This window comes from Pezoporus occidentalis, unplaced genomic scaffold (genome assembly GCF_034315485.1).
Source record: "Pezoporus occidentalis ecotype Australia unplaced genomic scaffold, CSIRO_AGI_Poc_V1 ctg128, whole genome shotgun sequence".
NCBI lineage: Eukaryota > Metazoa > Chordata > Aves > Psittaciformes > Psittacidae > Pezoporus > Pezoporus occidentalis.
In genome coordinates, this window is record NW_026913082.1 from 622,896 (window position 1) to 639,761 (window position 16,866).

Genomic DNA, 16,866 nt, shown 5'->3' on the forward strand with positions numbered 1-16,866 from the left:
TGAAAAACTTTATTTAAAAAGTTTCAAACATTTTGGTATATTTTTCCTTTAAAATTTTAAATTATCAAACTGCTGTTAAGAACAGACTCTTAGAAGAAAAAACCCTTGCTCTTTCTTTATTTGCTGATGTTTGCTATAATATTTGCTATAATCTAGAATTTTTTGTGCATAACACCAAGGTTATAATTTTTCCTCAAACTGCACTTGTTAAAAATGACCTGAAGAGTTATCAGTGTACTTTGTGTTACGATACATGGAGTCCTGAACTTTACTCTATGGGAAGAACCTGCCTGCAAAATCAAAAGTTGTTGTTCCCTGTTTATTCCAGTGTCAGGTGATGTGGTTTCCCCTTCTCCTAAAACTGAACTATATCAGGGAACCGGGAAGTTCTAAAAACCATGGAGCAGTTTGCTGGTTTGTTTTGCTGCTCTTACCCGTCTGCATTGCTTATTCCAGGATCCTCCAACATGAGATGCATTCAGAGAGAGACTTAATACACTGTGAATGTCTTCAAAAGCAGCATAGAAGGGGAAATGTTTTAAAACATTCCCAGACAAATCCTACTGGACAAATCTACTGGTGTCTTTTGCAGGATGTGCATGTTGTATGAGCACAACTTTTCCGGGGATGTGATTCCTCCAGAAATAAGTGGAATCACAGGGCTGCAAGTTGTTGGTTATATGAGTTCTCAGTCTGCCAGAGACTTTATTAATATACTTAGTTTATGAAGATGATTATTTGCTTTTTTTGAATGAAATGTTTCAGGTTTGTAGGCTTAAGATGTAAGTCTTGTGTGATTTTTTTCCTTCCAGAGGCAGAATTTTGCAAAGACAGAGCAAGAACAATAATAACTAGTGAATAGTACATAGATCTGATACAAGTGATAAATACATTTTATATATGTCACTGTCCACTTTTTGGATGGTTTCTTTTTTTATAGGTGAGTATATGCCAGATTTGTGTAGCTTTAAAAAAATGCAAACATTGCCTTTTGGTGGAAGCCCAATAAGAATGCCTGCAATGTCAGGGAGGGGTAGGAAGTACAAGAGGTTTTTTAACTATAATGTTTCTTATTAAAAAAAAACCCCAAACCTCATAGTTCTGCATGTTCTAAACTACTGAGAGCCACAACCCATTTCAGGAGAGTGAAGTCTGTTGAATTTCCATTATCATGTTACAAGTTGTTACCCATCTTTCTTTGTGCCGTTCTGGACCTCCTGGCAAGAAGTATAAACACAAGTTTTGCAAAAAATGCTAAAATATGCCATAGTATTTTAGGATATTCTCCATAGCTAGTGGGATTACTTCAGTTGTTGTACTGAGGGAGTTTGGCTTTATCGATTCAAACGCAATACACAGAATTGAGATACGAAGGCAGTTTCTATCGCTGAGTAGTTAGATCCTCATAGAATCATAGAATGGTTTGGGTTGGAAAGTTGCCTTAAGATCATCTGCTTCCAACCCCCCTGCCATGGGCAGGGAAACTGCACAGTAAACCATGTCACCAAAGGCTCCATTCAGCCTGGCCTTGAACACTGCCAGGGATGGAGCATTCACAGCTTCCTTGGGCAAGCCATTCCAGTGCCTCACCACCATAACAGTAAAGAACTACTTCCTTATATCTAACCTAAACTTCCCGTTTTAAGTTTGAGCCCATTCTTTCATGTAACTTCCTATTATTTCCCAAAGAATAGCAGATTCCACAATCTTATAGCAGAATATCAATCAGAATGCAAATGCAGAAGCTGATGGGTATCACTTCTCTCAAAACAAAGGAGATAATTTAGAAACAACCAGTCTCAAGGCATTAAGATCAGTGAATATTGTGCTTAGTATGGAAGGAAATAATCTTGACACCGACTCTCCAGAGCAGCCTGGGAGCTAAGCTTGCTAGGCCTAAAGGCCTTAGGATGCTTCTGGAGGTTTCCAGCACTGTAATTCTCCTTCCTTTAGTGCTTTGACTTTGTTGCTGAGCCACCTCTGATGACTTTCTTGTGATGAACTGCACTATTCTGCTCTAGGGTAGTATTTTGACTTGGTTGGTTACAGAATAACAGTTGAAGGAAGGTTTGTAAAGCTAGAGAAATAATTTCAATGAGTTTTATCTTGTTTTTAGAAGAATCTTGTCATATATATGTATTTTTAAGAATCTTAATGGACTTGTGAATTTAGCAATTGCCCATTAGAGCAATACACTGATATGGCACATTCACTATTAGCTCCTTTAACTTTGTGCCTGTGCAGGGAGAGGTGTGAAAATCTTTAGGTTTAGCACGATTTTCTAACAAAGTCACGTATTTTTCCACCAAAGTGTGATATTTTGGGGTTGTTTTCCAAACTCATTAAAATAGACAACATGCTTCACTGAAGAGAGCAGTAGAATAACAGTTTCTCTGTCAAAAAATCATGTGGGCAGTTTGGAGATGAAGTGTGGGATATTTTTCAAGTAGTTAAAAGAGGAGCTTATGGAAAATGTGTAGAGCTCGATCCACATCAGTATTTTCGAGCTACCTCAGAGGTGAATACAGAAAAAAGTTTATTTCATTGTGCTAATTCTTAACTACATCCCATAAAATCAACTTAGAAAAGCAAGTTTTATTATCACATGCAAGATCAGATCTTAAATGCTCTTCACCTTACTTCTGATGACATCAATGTCAGGTCCACTGCCTTCAGCCTACATCTGTACTGCTGAATGAAAAAGGGCCAGGGACTAACCCCTGACCCCACAACACTAACTGGCCCCGGATATTATTCTTAGGCCTAACACATCTAGGAGCAGGTTTGTTTTGGCAGGAGTCAGTACGAGCAGCTCAGAACAGAGCCAGGGAATGAGCTAAGAGTTGAGGGATGTGGACTGTCCTGAGCTAGTATTCAGGTCCAAGGCTGGGCCATTTTTTATTTCACAGTATAGACATGGCCTGAGAGGGCTGTAAAGTGAGAACATGAATAAACACTTAGGAATAAAGTGCAAAAGGTTGAGATTTGATGTTTGATTCCACAGGCGTCGTTTTCAGATGGAGAAGTGCCATGGTTAGAATGAAATGCCTGATGCCTTTTTAAGTTTGCAGCTTATTTGTATCAAGTACAGTATCAGAAAACAGCCCTCTGAAAACAGTTGGAGGACATCGATATTTTTCTGTTCACTTAGTACTGGCAGGACCTGCTTGTCTTAAGATGCCAGTAACTGCTGGGAATCAGCCTAAGTTTCTGTGTTCTGAAGTTTGCAAGTCAGTTTTCACATGCTGTGACTTACAAACTTCAAGATGTACTCTGATCACGTTAACAGATAATTTCTTAAAATCTTTAACATTCCATTGAGCACAGAAAAAGAGTTGAAAACAGTTTAGATACCTTAGATTTCCAGAATTATGTAATGTTTTCTTTCGAGTAATTTGTTTTATATTCCCTGTGACCTTACAGAACTTCCTGTTGGTGGAGTGAGTGAGAAAAACCTTTCCCTTAGGGATATTAATTGTTTTTTTTAGAGTTTGGGAATAGATGTTAGCTAAGAAACTGTGGCATTATTTGAACAGCTGTAATTATGTTCTGTTTACATGAGGGCTAAGAAAGATGTAGCACAAAGAAACTGAACTCATCTTTTATCTCTAGTTCTTACCTTATGTAAAGAAGTTAATTACTAAGAAATTACAGGCAAAGCCTTGTGTTTTCAGCTATGCTGAGACTGCAAAAGCTTCATTAGTGTCAGGCTGTTTAGTGTCGTGATTATGTGATCAAAGGTGGAGTTGTCTTGCCAGGCTAAGTTAGCCTGTTTTCAGCAGAAAAAAGATAACTAAGAAAGAGCAGAACTAATGAAGAAAATTACACAAAAGAAGGAGAATCAGCAGGATATGTTTAGGCATTACAAAGTACTTTTCTGAAGTAATTTTGCATGCCCTGTATTTGAGAGCTGTGGCTTTGCTGGCTGGGCCAGGTGGTTTTTGCTGATGCCTTCTGGGCTCCTTCATTCTGTGCTCCTGGTCCCTTTATTGCGCTGTGCACATGCAAGAAATACTGTATTGCACATAGTGAACTTACTGTCTTGGATTCCTGTGGATTGGGAGTGGCCTTATGGACCTAGGCTGCTGCTGCATTTCTTAAGGTGCTATCCAGTAATACCAGTTTTAGAAAAACCCGCATTCTACGGTCTGTAATTAGCTAAAGCAAGATAGGATTATTTGTGTAGCTCCACCTGGTGATATTAGACAGTATTGCACATAGACCTGGTCAGAAAAATGAAGGCATTTGTGTGCCAGGTTTGCTGTAAACTAGCAGCGAGAAGCAACTGTCTACTAAACTAGAAATTCATTCACTGTTGGTAAAATACAGTTTATTTATTTAGCATAAAGAGTTTCAGAAACAAAGGTTTTTGAGCATTAGGATTTTCTTCTGCAGCAGTCGTCTCTCCCAGGATTTACATTTTGCCACAACAAGAAAATGTTCAATCAGTAATTTCCACCAGAACCTTTCCAAAACAATGAAATTCGTTCTTATAAGCACAGGTGATTATGCATAATGAAACTCATTCTTTTAAGATAAGCTGGGGAAAGGTTATGGATTGGAAGGGAAATCTACAGTGGAAAAACTATAAAAAATGCATTAACTAAGCAGTTGGATAAAGACGAATAAGGTGCTTCTGTATCTCTCAAAGCTTGTAAAGCAGGTGGTCAGTATCTGTTTGGTGGTCAGAAATGTTGCTAAAGTATGTGGGAATATACCTGAGCTACCCGAGATGCTGACAGCAGCACAGCAGTGGGAGTGCTGGGTGCCCGTGTTGTGTGACTGCGGTTCTGGGTAGGCTTGGGCAGCCTCTGCTCCTGCCCCTCCTCTGGTATCAGAACCAGGGAGAGGTGATTGAAAATCAGCTCAGGTGAGACCTCTGTGATTGCTGTAGTCAGACACAGGCAGTGTTATGAGAGATGGCAGTTTTCTTGGAACAAGTAAAAGGAAAAGCTAGGTGAATTTTTAAGACCCTTCAGGCAAACTTTCACAAATGTGTGAGGTTTATAAAAGGGTGAGGGAAGAAAAAAGTTTTTTCCTAAGAAATAAAATTGGTTATAGGTGAAGCTGTGCTATTACAAGCCTGTGCATAACACATTAGGACATCACTGAACTCCCTGCTTGCTTTGTTTGTCTAGAAGTGTGAGTAGCTTTCCCAGTCTCAAAGTCAGAAACTAATGAAGTGGAGTTCAGTGATGAAATGAGAAGGGCAGTCTCCCTGGATGTCATCTGTTGTGGTTTAAGCCCAGCCTGTCAATTCAGCCACGCAGCGCTTGCTCATTCCCCTGCTTCCTCCCCCCACTCCCAGAGGGATGGGGAAGAGAAAGATCGTAACTCTCACAGGTTGAGATAAGAACAGTCCAGTAACTAAGGTATAACACAAACCACTGCTGCTACCACCAATAATGATAACAGAAATAATAAGGGAAGAGAATACAACCACTCACCACCTGCCGACCGATACCCAGCCTGACCCAAGCAGTGATCCCACCCTTCCAGGTAATTGCCCCCAGTTTATATAGTGGGCATGACGTGCTGTGGTATGAAATACCTCTTTGGTCAGTTTGGGTCAGGTGTCCTGTCTCTGCTTCCTCCTGGCTTCCCCTCCTCCCTGGCAGAGCATGAGACTCAGAAAGTCCTTGGTCAGAGTAAGCATTACTGAGCAACAACTAAAAACATCAGTGTTATCAGTGCTGTTCCCAGGCTGAAAGTCAAAACCACAGCACTGCACCAGCTACTAAGAAGGAGAAAAATGACTGCTACTGCTGAACCCAGGACACATCTTTGTTTCACATCTCGAGCTATCATGTTTTACATTCATCAGGATATTTCATCCATGTTAATCTTTAAGCATCTAGGTGGATTTAAAGAAACAGCTTCATAATTAGCTTTAACACATGAATGGAACATCTTGCAAATTGGTGTAAAGTTAAAAAAGGCACTGGGTCAGGCACTGATGGGAGATTTCACTGGATCACAACAGACTTGGGAAAGCTCTTCATACTTTACTGCTAGGAACAGGTACCTAGACATATTTGCCTTCAACATACTGCAGCCTTTTGTAGGCTCCCAAACAGATGTGAAATCCATCAAATCTTATTTTACCAATAAATTTTTGAAAAATAATTTGCCTGGGTTTAAATCCTGTCTGTGTTGGAGTCTGTGGTTGCAGAATTGGTTGAGTACCTATCTCCTGCTTGTCTGCAGCTCAGCGAATCCTTCACTAATCTTTTGAGAGGCTGGTCAGACTACATAGCAATTTAGCTTGAATAAAGTAGAACTCCATGTGCAGGGATGTGAGCATTTTGAGGCTGTACTCCTGTAGTTACTCCTCATTCTTTGAGTTTTACAGAGCTCAGGCAAGGTGCTCTGACAGCTACTGACCTTTTCCATTACAAATGATTGCTGAGCCAAGGCAAGTCAGTAGCTTTTCTGGAAGGCACCAAATGATGTTCAAAATTACTTCTTTTTATTCTCTTTCAGTTGTAGGAGGTGACTTAAGAAGCAGAGGTACATAGGCCTTTTCTGTCTTCCCTCAGTAATTATTTTAAACTGAGGAGCATACCAAATAGGAATGATAGCAAGGAGAAAGTCTGTGTAAAACATGGTACAGATCAAACCAGATTTCCAATATGAGGATGAATTTTGGTTTTGCCTTTTTTTCCTTTAGTTTCCAAATAGTTCCTTGTTAACATTCTCCTAATGAGAAAGCTGACTTTTTATTTGAAATACCTTTTTAATTCTGCATGAATTCATTTTAATTGGACACACAGGATGGGTCTTGAGACTGTCAGACTGGACAGCAGTAACACTGGGTGTAGAACTGCAGTTTTTGTAGCAGATTTAAGATTATTTGTGATTTAACTTTTCTTCAGTTAAGAAAAGGACCTTAGATTTGGATGCCGGAGAGGGATTCCTCATCGGGGACTGTAGTGATAGGACAAGAGGTAATGGGTTTAAACTTAAAACGGGAAGTTCAGGTTAGATATAAGAAAGAAGTTGTTTATAATGAGAGTGGTGAGGCAATGGCACACATTGCCCAAAGAAGTGGTAAATGCTCCATCCCTGGCAGTGTTCAAGGCCAGGCTGGGACAGAGCCTTGGGTGACATGGTCTAGGGTAAGGTGTCCCTGCCCATGGCAGGGGTTTGAACTAGGTGATCTTAAGGTCCTTTCTAGCCTTAACTATTCTTTAATCCTATGATTTTGAAATGTTATAAGGGGGGGAAATTAATTGCTTTCCAGTGTGCTGTGCTGAGGTCTGTGCCTCTGTGGTTGCCTGCTTGGCAGCATGTGTTGAAGCTGTACTCTGTACAGCTTTGTAAGCTCAAGCTCTTGACGTTCTGTAACTCCCAGGAGCTCAGCCCGCCAGCTCCATCACCTCTGGGCAAGACACTAGGGAACTCAGAGAGTGAGCTATGGGAAACTTGAAATAAAACCATGGCCAGGATTATTTATCTTGGATTAACTGGCAAATTGTGAAAAACAAAAATACTGAGTTGTAAGCATCCCACTGAAGGGTTAAGGGACACATGGATTCCTGCCGAGCATGCAGTTCAAATTGCTGTCTAGCCGTAATACCCCTGTACCAATGAAGGCACTCAGCACACCAAAGTTGTTTTGGGTTTCAAAAATGAAATGCATATGGAAGGTTGGAGGATGAAAGAGAGAGAAAAAGGCGGAGTATATGTTTAAGAAGAGTAGGCCAGCACGTGTATGTTCATATTTGTATTAACATCAGATAATTTTTTAGAAGAGAGAATAAATTATTTATAGAATTTTGTAGTAGAAATGTTTTGGAGACAATTTCCACTCTGAAATCACTGAGGGAACACAAGCTTTTGAATAACCAACTTTGCTCTCAGCATCACTTTTGATCTGAGGGCATCAGTATGCCTCTAAATGTTAAGTGGGCCTACATAGCTAAAGTATTTTAAGGAGAAAAATAGCATACCAGCATTTATGATTTCTTCTTTGTTGGTAACCTCAGTTAGCAGCTATCTCTTCCTATGTTCTGATGGTCCATTTCTGCAACTTACATGTAAGTCTCACTGAGATTAATGGTGTTTCTCTTGGATTAAGGGTCTGCTATGTTAGAAGGCTGGAATGAAAAATAAATAAACAGCTGTGCCATTACATATCCAGTGGTTAAAAACTTCACAGTGACTTAGGTGCTCTGGTTGTTGCTGAAAAATACAGTATAATGTTTAGCATTTTTGTTTAAACTATTTATCTAGTAGCAAATACGTGTTTTCTGTGGGCATCTTCTTTATACAAGGTATGCATGCATATGTTGTTATTTGGCTAGATTTTAAAAAATCAGAAGTGTTGGCTACAGTTCTCTTTGATTATATCATCTTCTAAGTATCAAAAACATGGTCTATGTTTTGTAACATAACCTCATTCTCTATGAAAGTAGGGAAGAGGTGGTGATGGGTTGAGATACAGCAAGACACTGGAGGGAAAAACAAGAAGTGTTAACATGTTGCAGGAGGTAAAGTGATGCCAGTAAAGGGACTCAAGAAGGTGAGCATTGCAGTCAGAGCAGCAGAGGAGTAGGTAGATTTTTGGCAGGAGAATTTTTGCCTAGATTGGAAATTGGGAATGAAGTGAAATGCAGAAAGGCCATCAAGGTTGTGGTAGTAGTAATCAAAGCAGTGGGTAACTATGGAGTGAATTAGTAGGATGGGTGGATGTTACAGATATTTCTTAATGATGCTTTAGAAGATAAGCATCGGGAAGGCAATGGAACAGTAGTTGGAGTTGTGTGAAAAGTCTCTTTTTACAAGGCTGAATGATCATAAAGGTAGTGTAGTTATCCACTGTGGCAAAGACAAGACTGGTAAGGACATTGAGACCTTCCAGTTTTCTCCCATTGTCAGTAATGGCATCAGTTCTGTGCTTCCAACAGAGCAGAGTGTTCTGCTTTTGGCCTTTATTAGCTGCTGTAAATCATCATGTCAGCCTCCAGGAGTGATGGGGTGGTGTTAGAAACCTTCCTGTGTTGAGAGCACCTCCTCTGGGTCAATTCCAGTGCAAAGAGAGGTTAGTTACATGCACATAAACTATCCTGCACATTTTCTGTGAATAAACAGAAAGCAGATTCCAGTTCTGTCAGTAAGAAAACTTTATGAGTGAGCTTGAGAAAAAATATTTCATTTAGAGTGCATTTTGTGTTGTTGCTTTTGAATGCAATGAATAAATTGTAGGAGGCAGAGCAGAGATAATGAGCAGTGATACCAAACGGCTGACTTGCTTTTAAAAGTCTCCTTGGGATGTTGTTCTAAAGCTGCACAGTGACGTGGAACCTCCTTATGTGCTGTCCTTCCTTCAACTGAAACTTCTGAGTTTCCGGGTAGTGACAAAGCCTGAAAGGAGAGACCAGGAGAGGAACTACTGGAAGTGAATTTCTGTTTGGAAATGCTCCAGCCGATAGAGAAAAAAGCTTCTGGGTCAGGAAGCGTGTGTGCTCTTCAGCAGCAGTCTGAAAGGAAGGGTAAACCTGAAAACTGCCTTGGCATTGTGGTCACTTCACTTGCAGTGTTTAAACTCATTAGAAGCTCATGGAAACATTAATCAGGAAAGGCAGTGACCCCATACGCTGAGGACAGCGTGCTAAATTCCTGCCTTTATACCTCAGCACCTTGTAGAACAAATGTCTTAGCTGAAGGTGGACATTCTAAACATAAACGGGTCACTGCAGTTTTATTTATGGGTGATGCTTTTAATTTGGGGCAACAAGGGTATATTTTCTTTCCTTTCCAGTTTATTGTCATTGAAGTCAGTAATGGTATTCCAGTTTCACTGTCCACCTCCCCCTGAAGTCACCTTTGTTTACAACTTCAGCTAGGTTTTTGGACACTTACAACACAGTTTAAATAGAAGTAGACTTAGATTATCTGTATAGGAAATGGGGTATTACTGTCACTCAGCAATGTTGATTTGTAGATTTGGGGTGTGTTGATACATAAATATATTGGACTGTGACAGGGACGATGGAGGCTTCAGTTAGTGGCTCACACGTGGTACCCTGCTGCCATTTAAGACTTCCTAAATTACATGCAATGCCCACTAAGGTGGTAGATGTGACCCAGGACAGCTTGAGACTCATGTCCTCAGCTGACAGCTGAAAGCTGAGCAAGGTCCCCCAGAATGGCACTGGGCCATATTTGGGATAACTGAATCAGACCCTCCATGTCCTACAAGTCAGGAGCATCTCCACTCAAACCGGTGCAGATACTAGTGTGAAGGGAGGAACAAGATAATCACTGGGGCTTGCTCAGAGGCAATTGCACTGTTCTGCAGTGTGTCTTCCATGTGTTTTCTTATTTTAAGGTGTACATAATTGGGCCCCATAACTGTGAATTATCTGTGCCATCTGAATAGAGAGTGAAAACACTTGTTGTCATGACAACAAAAGATAGTGAGGTGTTTACTTGAAAGTGAGTTCTGCACAGGCGTTCACATCAAGCTGTGTCTGAAGATCAGTGTTTGAAGAACTCTTCTTCAGAGAGCCCATTCCTCCTTTAAAATATTTGCTATATTTGTGTAGTTTTAACCCCAGATACTTGGAAGAGGCTTTTTGAAAGCTTAACCTAGGTCAGAGCCTATGCTTTTATTTTCAAAAGGCACTCTTTAGTTCAGTAGTGGAAATCCTACCTAGACTACAAACAGCAGCGTATGGAAAAGCCAGCCAGTCAGCTGTCTGCTGTTTACATAAAAGGAGTTTGTAGTGAAGAGACTTCCTTTTAAAGTGAATCATATAGTAACTCACTTTTATAATCCTTTAATACCTTTTTGGCTTTAAAAAGTATTTGGGTTTAAGAGCATGCTTTGTGATATTAATTTTATCTCACTGAGTTTTCTTCATGTATAAATCTGTCCTGGGGCAGGGGAGATGTTATTTATTAATTCCTTGAAAGTGCCTTTTATACAGTGTGTACTGAAAAAGAAGTGTGTATTTGATATTCAAATGGAGCAAAGTGCTACTCTTCTCTCTGAGTAAATATGCTATGTATAAAAAGAGCTATGTAAGCGCTACATACCATTAAATAGTTACCTAAGAGCCTTCTTGTTATAGTTACCTTTTAGTATACTTTCAGCTGCTAACTGTACAAAAAAATCTTAATTAGCTTTCAGTTAAGCTTATGAAGAAGGTGCATTTGCTTGTGTTCATTTAATATAAACAGAGAATGTTAACAATATCAGGGGTACATAAATGGCAATAGCCAATAATAGTATTTGAAATTCTTCAGCCATAGGCTTGGTTTGGATGACTAGATATTAAGTAGTGATAATATGTAGCATATATATTTGTATTTAAAATGTTTGTGTTTCTACAAGTGCATCACTGTAGTTAAGGAAGCGAGAGAGAAGTAGGGAAGAAGTTGATGAACATGCTTGATAGGACTTGCAGTTCTTACATGATAGGGAAATCTGGCTGAGTTATTTGCTACGTACTCAGTGCTATTTGAAATTTGAATAGGAAATAAAGAAGTTACAGTAAGTATTAATACATCTGAAATCAGGGTTTTTTTTTAATGTTTTTTGGTAACAGCACCTTGTTCAACTGTGTTATGGCACAGGAGCTGCAGTGTTGTAATCCCAATTAAAAAAAAATACTGATCTCGGAAAGAATTTGGCACTTTCTGAGGCAGGTCAGGACCTTGGAAAGTCAGATCTTTAGCCAGCCCTCTACATTTTATCTCTGTGCTTGTCTCTTAAGTATTTCAGTAGTCTCTTAATCAGCATGTGTGACTTGTTACTTTGAATTATGCAGCTTGGGAAATACTATTCAATTATTTATTTCAAGTAGCAGTAATACATCAAAGATTGGTGCCAAAGGCTCCTTAGGTTAATGAGAGGGGCAGTGTCAGTGGTGGTGATGAAATAAACTAGAGTAAAACGTGAAGAGACAAGTGGCATGACTGGATTTGTCAGACATTTATAAACATCAGTGGCAAAATGGAGGTTTTTCTTAAAGCTTAAAAATGGTGAACTTGTGCCAGTTTTCTAGTGTCATACGTAATGAGTGAACTATAACTCATTTCCTTTGTCAATGGGACCAACCACCTATGTTGGTAACCTGCCACATGTCTAGTGCTGGTGCTCCTAGATCCTCCCACCTCCACTGATTCCATGTATTAGCTCTGATTGGAAAGTCTTATTGGAAATTAACAGGGTAAGGCAGAGGCCAGGTTCTGGCATCCCTGTTTAAGGAATGTTGGTTTTATGGGGTACCCAATGATGAGGAACCTCATCACTACTGTATTTTCTTTTGGGTAGCCTGAGAGTTGTTCAAGGTGTCATTGGATGATAGCTGACTACATGTATGTTAATCAACATAACCCTGAGACTAGCAGGGTGTGAGTTATGCCTAAGGCAACATAATAGATACCAGCAAATAAAATTACTGGACTACTGCTGCAAAAGACAGCTTGCCTTCTTACAGTGCTCATGTCTCTCCTGCATGTGCCCTTCAGTTGCCTGTATCAGACAAGATGAGGACAGCACATGTGGTCCATCCCATTGCCAGTTCTTCCTGCTGTAGGCAAGCTCAGTGAAAATCAGAAGGAATCACTAGAAGAAGGAACTAAAGAAGTAGGAAAGGCAGTCTGGTGTGTTATGAACAGGATGCCAGGCTGAAGTGCTACCAGAGGCAAGGAGGTGGGTTGGGAACAAGCAGACAGGCCTCCTTTCCTTTGACTGATACATGTGTATGGTGCAAAGAGAACTTTACTCCTGTGTGCTTTCCCTTGAATCCAAGGAAACTGAAGAATAGGAGGTGGGGCTCTAGGAAAATATTATGACTGATCTTACTTGTCTTAATTCTTTAGAAGTCAATTCAGTGTATGAATTGATGAAGTCTTGCAACTTTGACATCCTTTCGTGAAGGTTTTCTGTACTGCTTCCTGTTACCTCTTCAGGGATTCCCCTTTGTATTTGATTCTCTGTTTCATGAGCGTGAAATTAGAATAACCTCCCTACTGGCCAGCTGGTGCTAGGCCAGCCATCATTTTTCATAGTCCTCTGGAGCCTACCTTGGATCTTGCTTGCTTGGAAGTAGTCCCATTGATTGTAAATCTGCTATATGGCAGAAGTTCTGGAGTAGGGAGCATCTTTGTTCTTGCTGGTGATACTAAGCCTGCAAGGCAAGAACAAGATGAAGAAACCTATCTAATATATTGATGTGTGGCTTCTGATATGTCCTCTGTACAAGAAAGAAAGATACATACAAGCCAACTAGAAAAAAACAGCTGTGATGTTGGAGAATAAGCAAAAGAGGCTTTTTCTTTTGCTTTCTCATCCAGGAGTAGCTGCAAAGATATGTCTGAAGTTTGCAATATATTGGTTTCCATTAGGTGTAAGAAAGACTTGAACAGGTCAGATATTGGAGTGATGATACCTGTACGCACATTGTAGTTAAGTGTCAGTCCCTCAGGCTGCTCACATTAAATTTTTAATTTTTTTTTCAGCAGTACATGTGTGTAAATTGACAGCCAGCCAAATGTAGGAGTGAGGGGGTTGCTGTGGTCATAAAAGAAGAGTGAATTGAGTATATCCAGCAACGTGGCTACATGGGTAAGAGTTGTTTCATTGTCTCTTTTTGTCTTGCAGGAAGAATGCAAACAAATACTGGCTCGTCAGAAATCCAGTTCCCAGTCTGATTCTCATGATGATGAGATTTCCCCTCCTCCTCCAAACCCAGTGGTAAAGGCCCGACGCAGGAGAGGAGGAGTCAGTGCAGAGGTGTACACTGAGGAAGATGCTGTTTCTTATGTCAGAAAGGTAATGTGTTACTGTCTGGTTCTGAGAGGTACAGGACAATCATATTTTGCTCGTAGTTTGGACTCATGGGTCAGCCTGTAGGATGGTATCCTAATGCTGGCATATGCACTGCTGGACCATCTTCTTCACGCTCAAGTTCTTTTGTTGTCTCCGTGACGAATTACTTTCTCCATCAATATGGCTTCAGTATTTTCTGTTCTTTCCTTTTTGACCCCTTCTAAGAGGGTCAGTAAGCCTCAGTCATTTTGTCAAAATTCACAGATTCTGGCAGCTTCTGAGTGTTGTCAGAGCCTCACAGTTTTGGAAAACAGCCTTTTCTATTGCTGCATTTCCTGCCTTTCTTCCAAAAAAGTCACTTCTAGCTCAAGTTTTCTTCTCACCTCGGTCACTTAGGTCATTTAGGTTCTCTTGACCATTCAGGTGCATGGTTCACATGTTGACTGGGTAGCACCTCACCCATGGGTTTTGGAGTTCTGTTAACTATACTTGGGGGATTTTATGTGACTGTTGTCTTTGAAGAAATACCAATCCCAAATTAGGTAATTTCTTCAGTAGAAACACAGATTTGGGCTTCTCTGGTTTAACATCCCTTTTTTTTTCCCCACAAAATTATCTAGCTATTTTATATCCTTGATGTCTCTTAATAACCCTGGAATTGTTTTTTAAACTGGCCAAAGCTTTCAAAGGTTATTAAAATACAGACATTACAATAACGTATGTCATGTTTGTTTAGGGAGCTAGCCTAAAGATGCATTTTGTAAGGTTGACAGATGCTGCTAATTTGCTTTTGTGCACACCTGGAGTAGCTTTAAACCAGAGAGCTTTGTTTTTATGGGAATACATGTTGTCAGTCACTGTTTTTTGGCAGAATACTTTTTGCCTCTGCCATCAGCTGTGCTTTTGTCATCCATTTATGATACAAGTTCACTGGCTGCTCTGAGGATTTCTGTCCCAAGAAACAAAGAATTAGGAGGGCCTTTCATCCTAAAAACAAGTATGGAGGAATATTCTTGTGGCAGTTGAATAATACTTGCAGGTGTACAGTCAATTTTAACAGAACTGTGATCATGCTAGTAGTGCACTACACCGTTAAAATGGTTGTGTGATATTTTAAAAGCCACTTTCAAACGCTTTTCTTTCTGTGCAGTTTGCAATATCCCCATTAAAAACTTTCATGAAGAGATCACATCTGTCTCTGCTTAATATGGGTTCCATCTGACTCTTCTGAAAATCAAAGGAAATATTCCGTCCTACACCCCTGAGTAATTCTTTTAGGTTTATAATGGTTTATAATTCCTTTGGGTTTGTAATTCTTTATAAACAAACTTTATTTTTTTCCTTTTTCAACAATGATGCCAATAAGTCCTCACAGTAGCATGGGTAGGAATGAACTGGCAGAAGGGGTACAGATCATATTCTGTGTGTTCCGTGACTGGGCTGTTATGATTTTCATTTCTGAAGAACTGTCTGAACTTAAATAATAATAATTTAAGGGATAATTTCTTGTCAGGCTACCGAGGCTGCAAGGAGTATAGAACTAGCACTGGAAAGGTTTCTGTCAGTGCTTTGACTTCTGCCATCAGCAAATGAATCCCATGGATGTTTGTGGCAGAGGTTTCTGGAATACAGAAATAAAGAGAGACATTGAAAGGACAGATTATGAAACTAATTTAAACGTGTAAAAAGCAAGGCAAGGGTTGTGCTACACTATTCCAAACTGATGGAATTTTAGATAGTAGCCAGGAAGAATCACTGGCTTCAATTCAGGTATTGGATAGAAACACATCTGGGTCATAAGCCAGTTTAAAGGATCCCTTGAAGGGGTGAGCTATAGGATGAGTAGTGCTAAAGGCAGTGCGATGAGTTATGTCACTGGGGAGAAAGTCAAAGGAGATTTAGCTTTGTGATTTGAGCAAGCACATGGCTCCATTCTGAGAGGCTCAGAGGAAGATCTCTGTGGAAGATTATTTCATTGCTTCATTCCTGAAACTAGAGAAAGCAATATTTGTCAACACATCTGACATAACATGAAGTTTACTATCAGAATTGGAGTCCTGCTGTCAAGTCAGCTTGAAGAGAACACTCAGTGATAACTTGAAAGAGGGATGTAAGAAATGGTCAAGTTTCTGCCTGGCTTTGATTTTGGTCAGATGCCTGGTTAATGGGATACTTAAAGAAGCTTTCCTTGGTTTTCTGTGTCCCTGTCCCAACAGACCCACTTTGGTCTCTGCCTTGTGGCTTTAATTGCTGCAGATTTAGTCTGAGAAAGGCTAGACAATGCTATTCCATAATCAGCCAGAAGGGTTGGGGCTGAATGTCTTAGAGATTTGATTATCTACCCTTTTGACTCATCAGCAGTAAGCTGACCTGCTAGGGTATTCTTAATGGAACAAGGGTTCAGGACTGCAATTCAATCCCAGGTTTGTTTGATAGGGTGAAAACCAAGAGTAAGATACTGGCCAAATGCTCATTTTATTTAACATTGAGGAATTTAAACTTTTGATAAATTAGATTACATTTCACTCTGATACAGATATGTTTACATGTTTATACATATCTGTTTCTATAGACTTAAGTAGTCTAATGACTACCACAGTTAATATAAGGGATGTCTGAAACCAGAGTTTAACTTTAGATCTTTGCAGTGCAATATTTTCCTTTTAAATAAATCTAGATCAATTTTTTTTTAAGAACTGATGAACTGATGCTAGATCAGTTTTCCCATTTGAGACATCCTTCTTATTGGATGGGTAGTACCTTTTTTTTTCCAGGATGAGGAAAGGAAACTGCCTACACATCAGTGTACATAGTAACTTAAATAAGACAGATACAGTATTTCTGTCATAAGAAAGTACAAAAGAGCAATGCCCATTCTCAGACCTTTTTTGTACAGTAATTGAAACAGGCAAACAGATGTTAGTTTTCAGATCGAAGTAAGGTTTATTTAACACTTAAAACTTTTGCTAGGCTTGATGTTGTCCAGTTATAATGAAAGTATTAAGAAAAATCACATTACTAAATTCAAAGGACATCTTCTACAAGTCATAACCTTTTTACAGATTTCTTGTGTCTCTCATAAT

At 39.7% G+C, this 16,866-nt stretch overlaps 1 protein-coding gene across 4 annotated transcripts in view; it reads left to right on the forward strand.

Moving 5' to 3' along the window:
- Positions 1-16,866, forward strand: part of PRKAR1B (protein kinase cAMP-dependent type I regulatory subunit beta) — a 101,470-nt gene that overhangs the window by 2,949 nt on the left and 81,655 nt on the right. For all 4 annotated transcript variants that reach the window (XM_062607985.1, XM_062607988.1, XM_062607987.1 and 1 more), the window contains exon 3: positions 13,616-13,786. In XM_062607985.1, the coding sequence (XP_062463969.1) occupies positions 13,616-13,786 (171 nt within the window). The remainder of the gene's footprint in view (positions 1-13,615; positions 13,787-16,866) is intronic.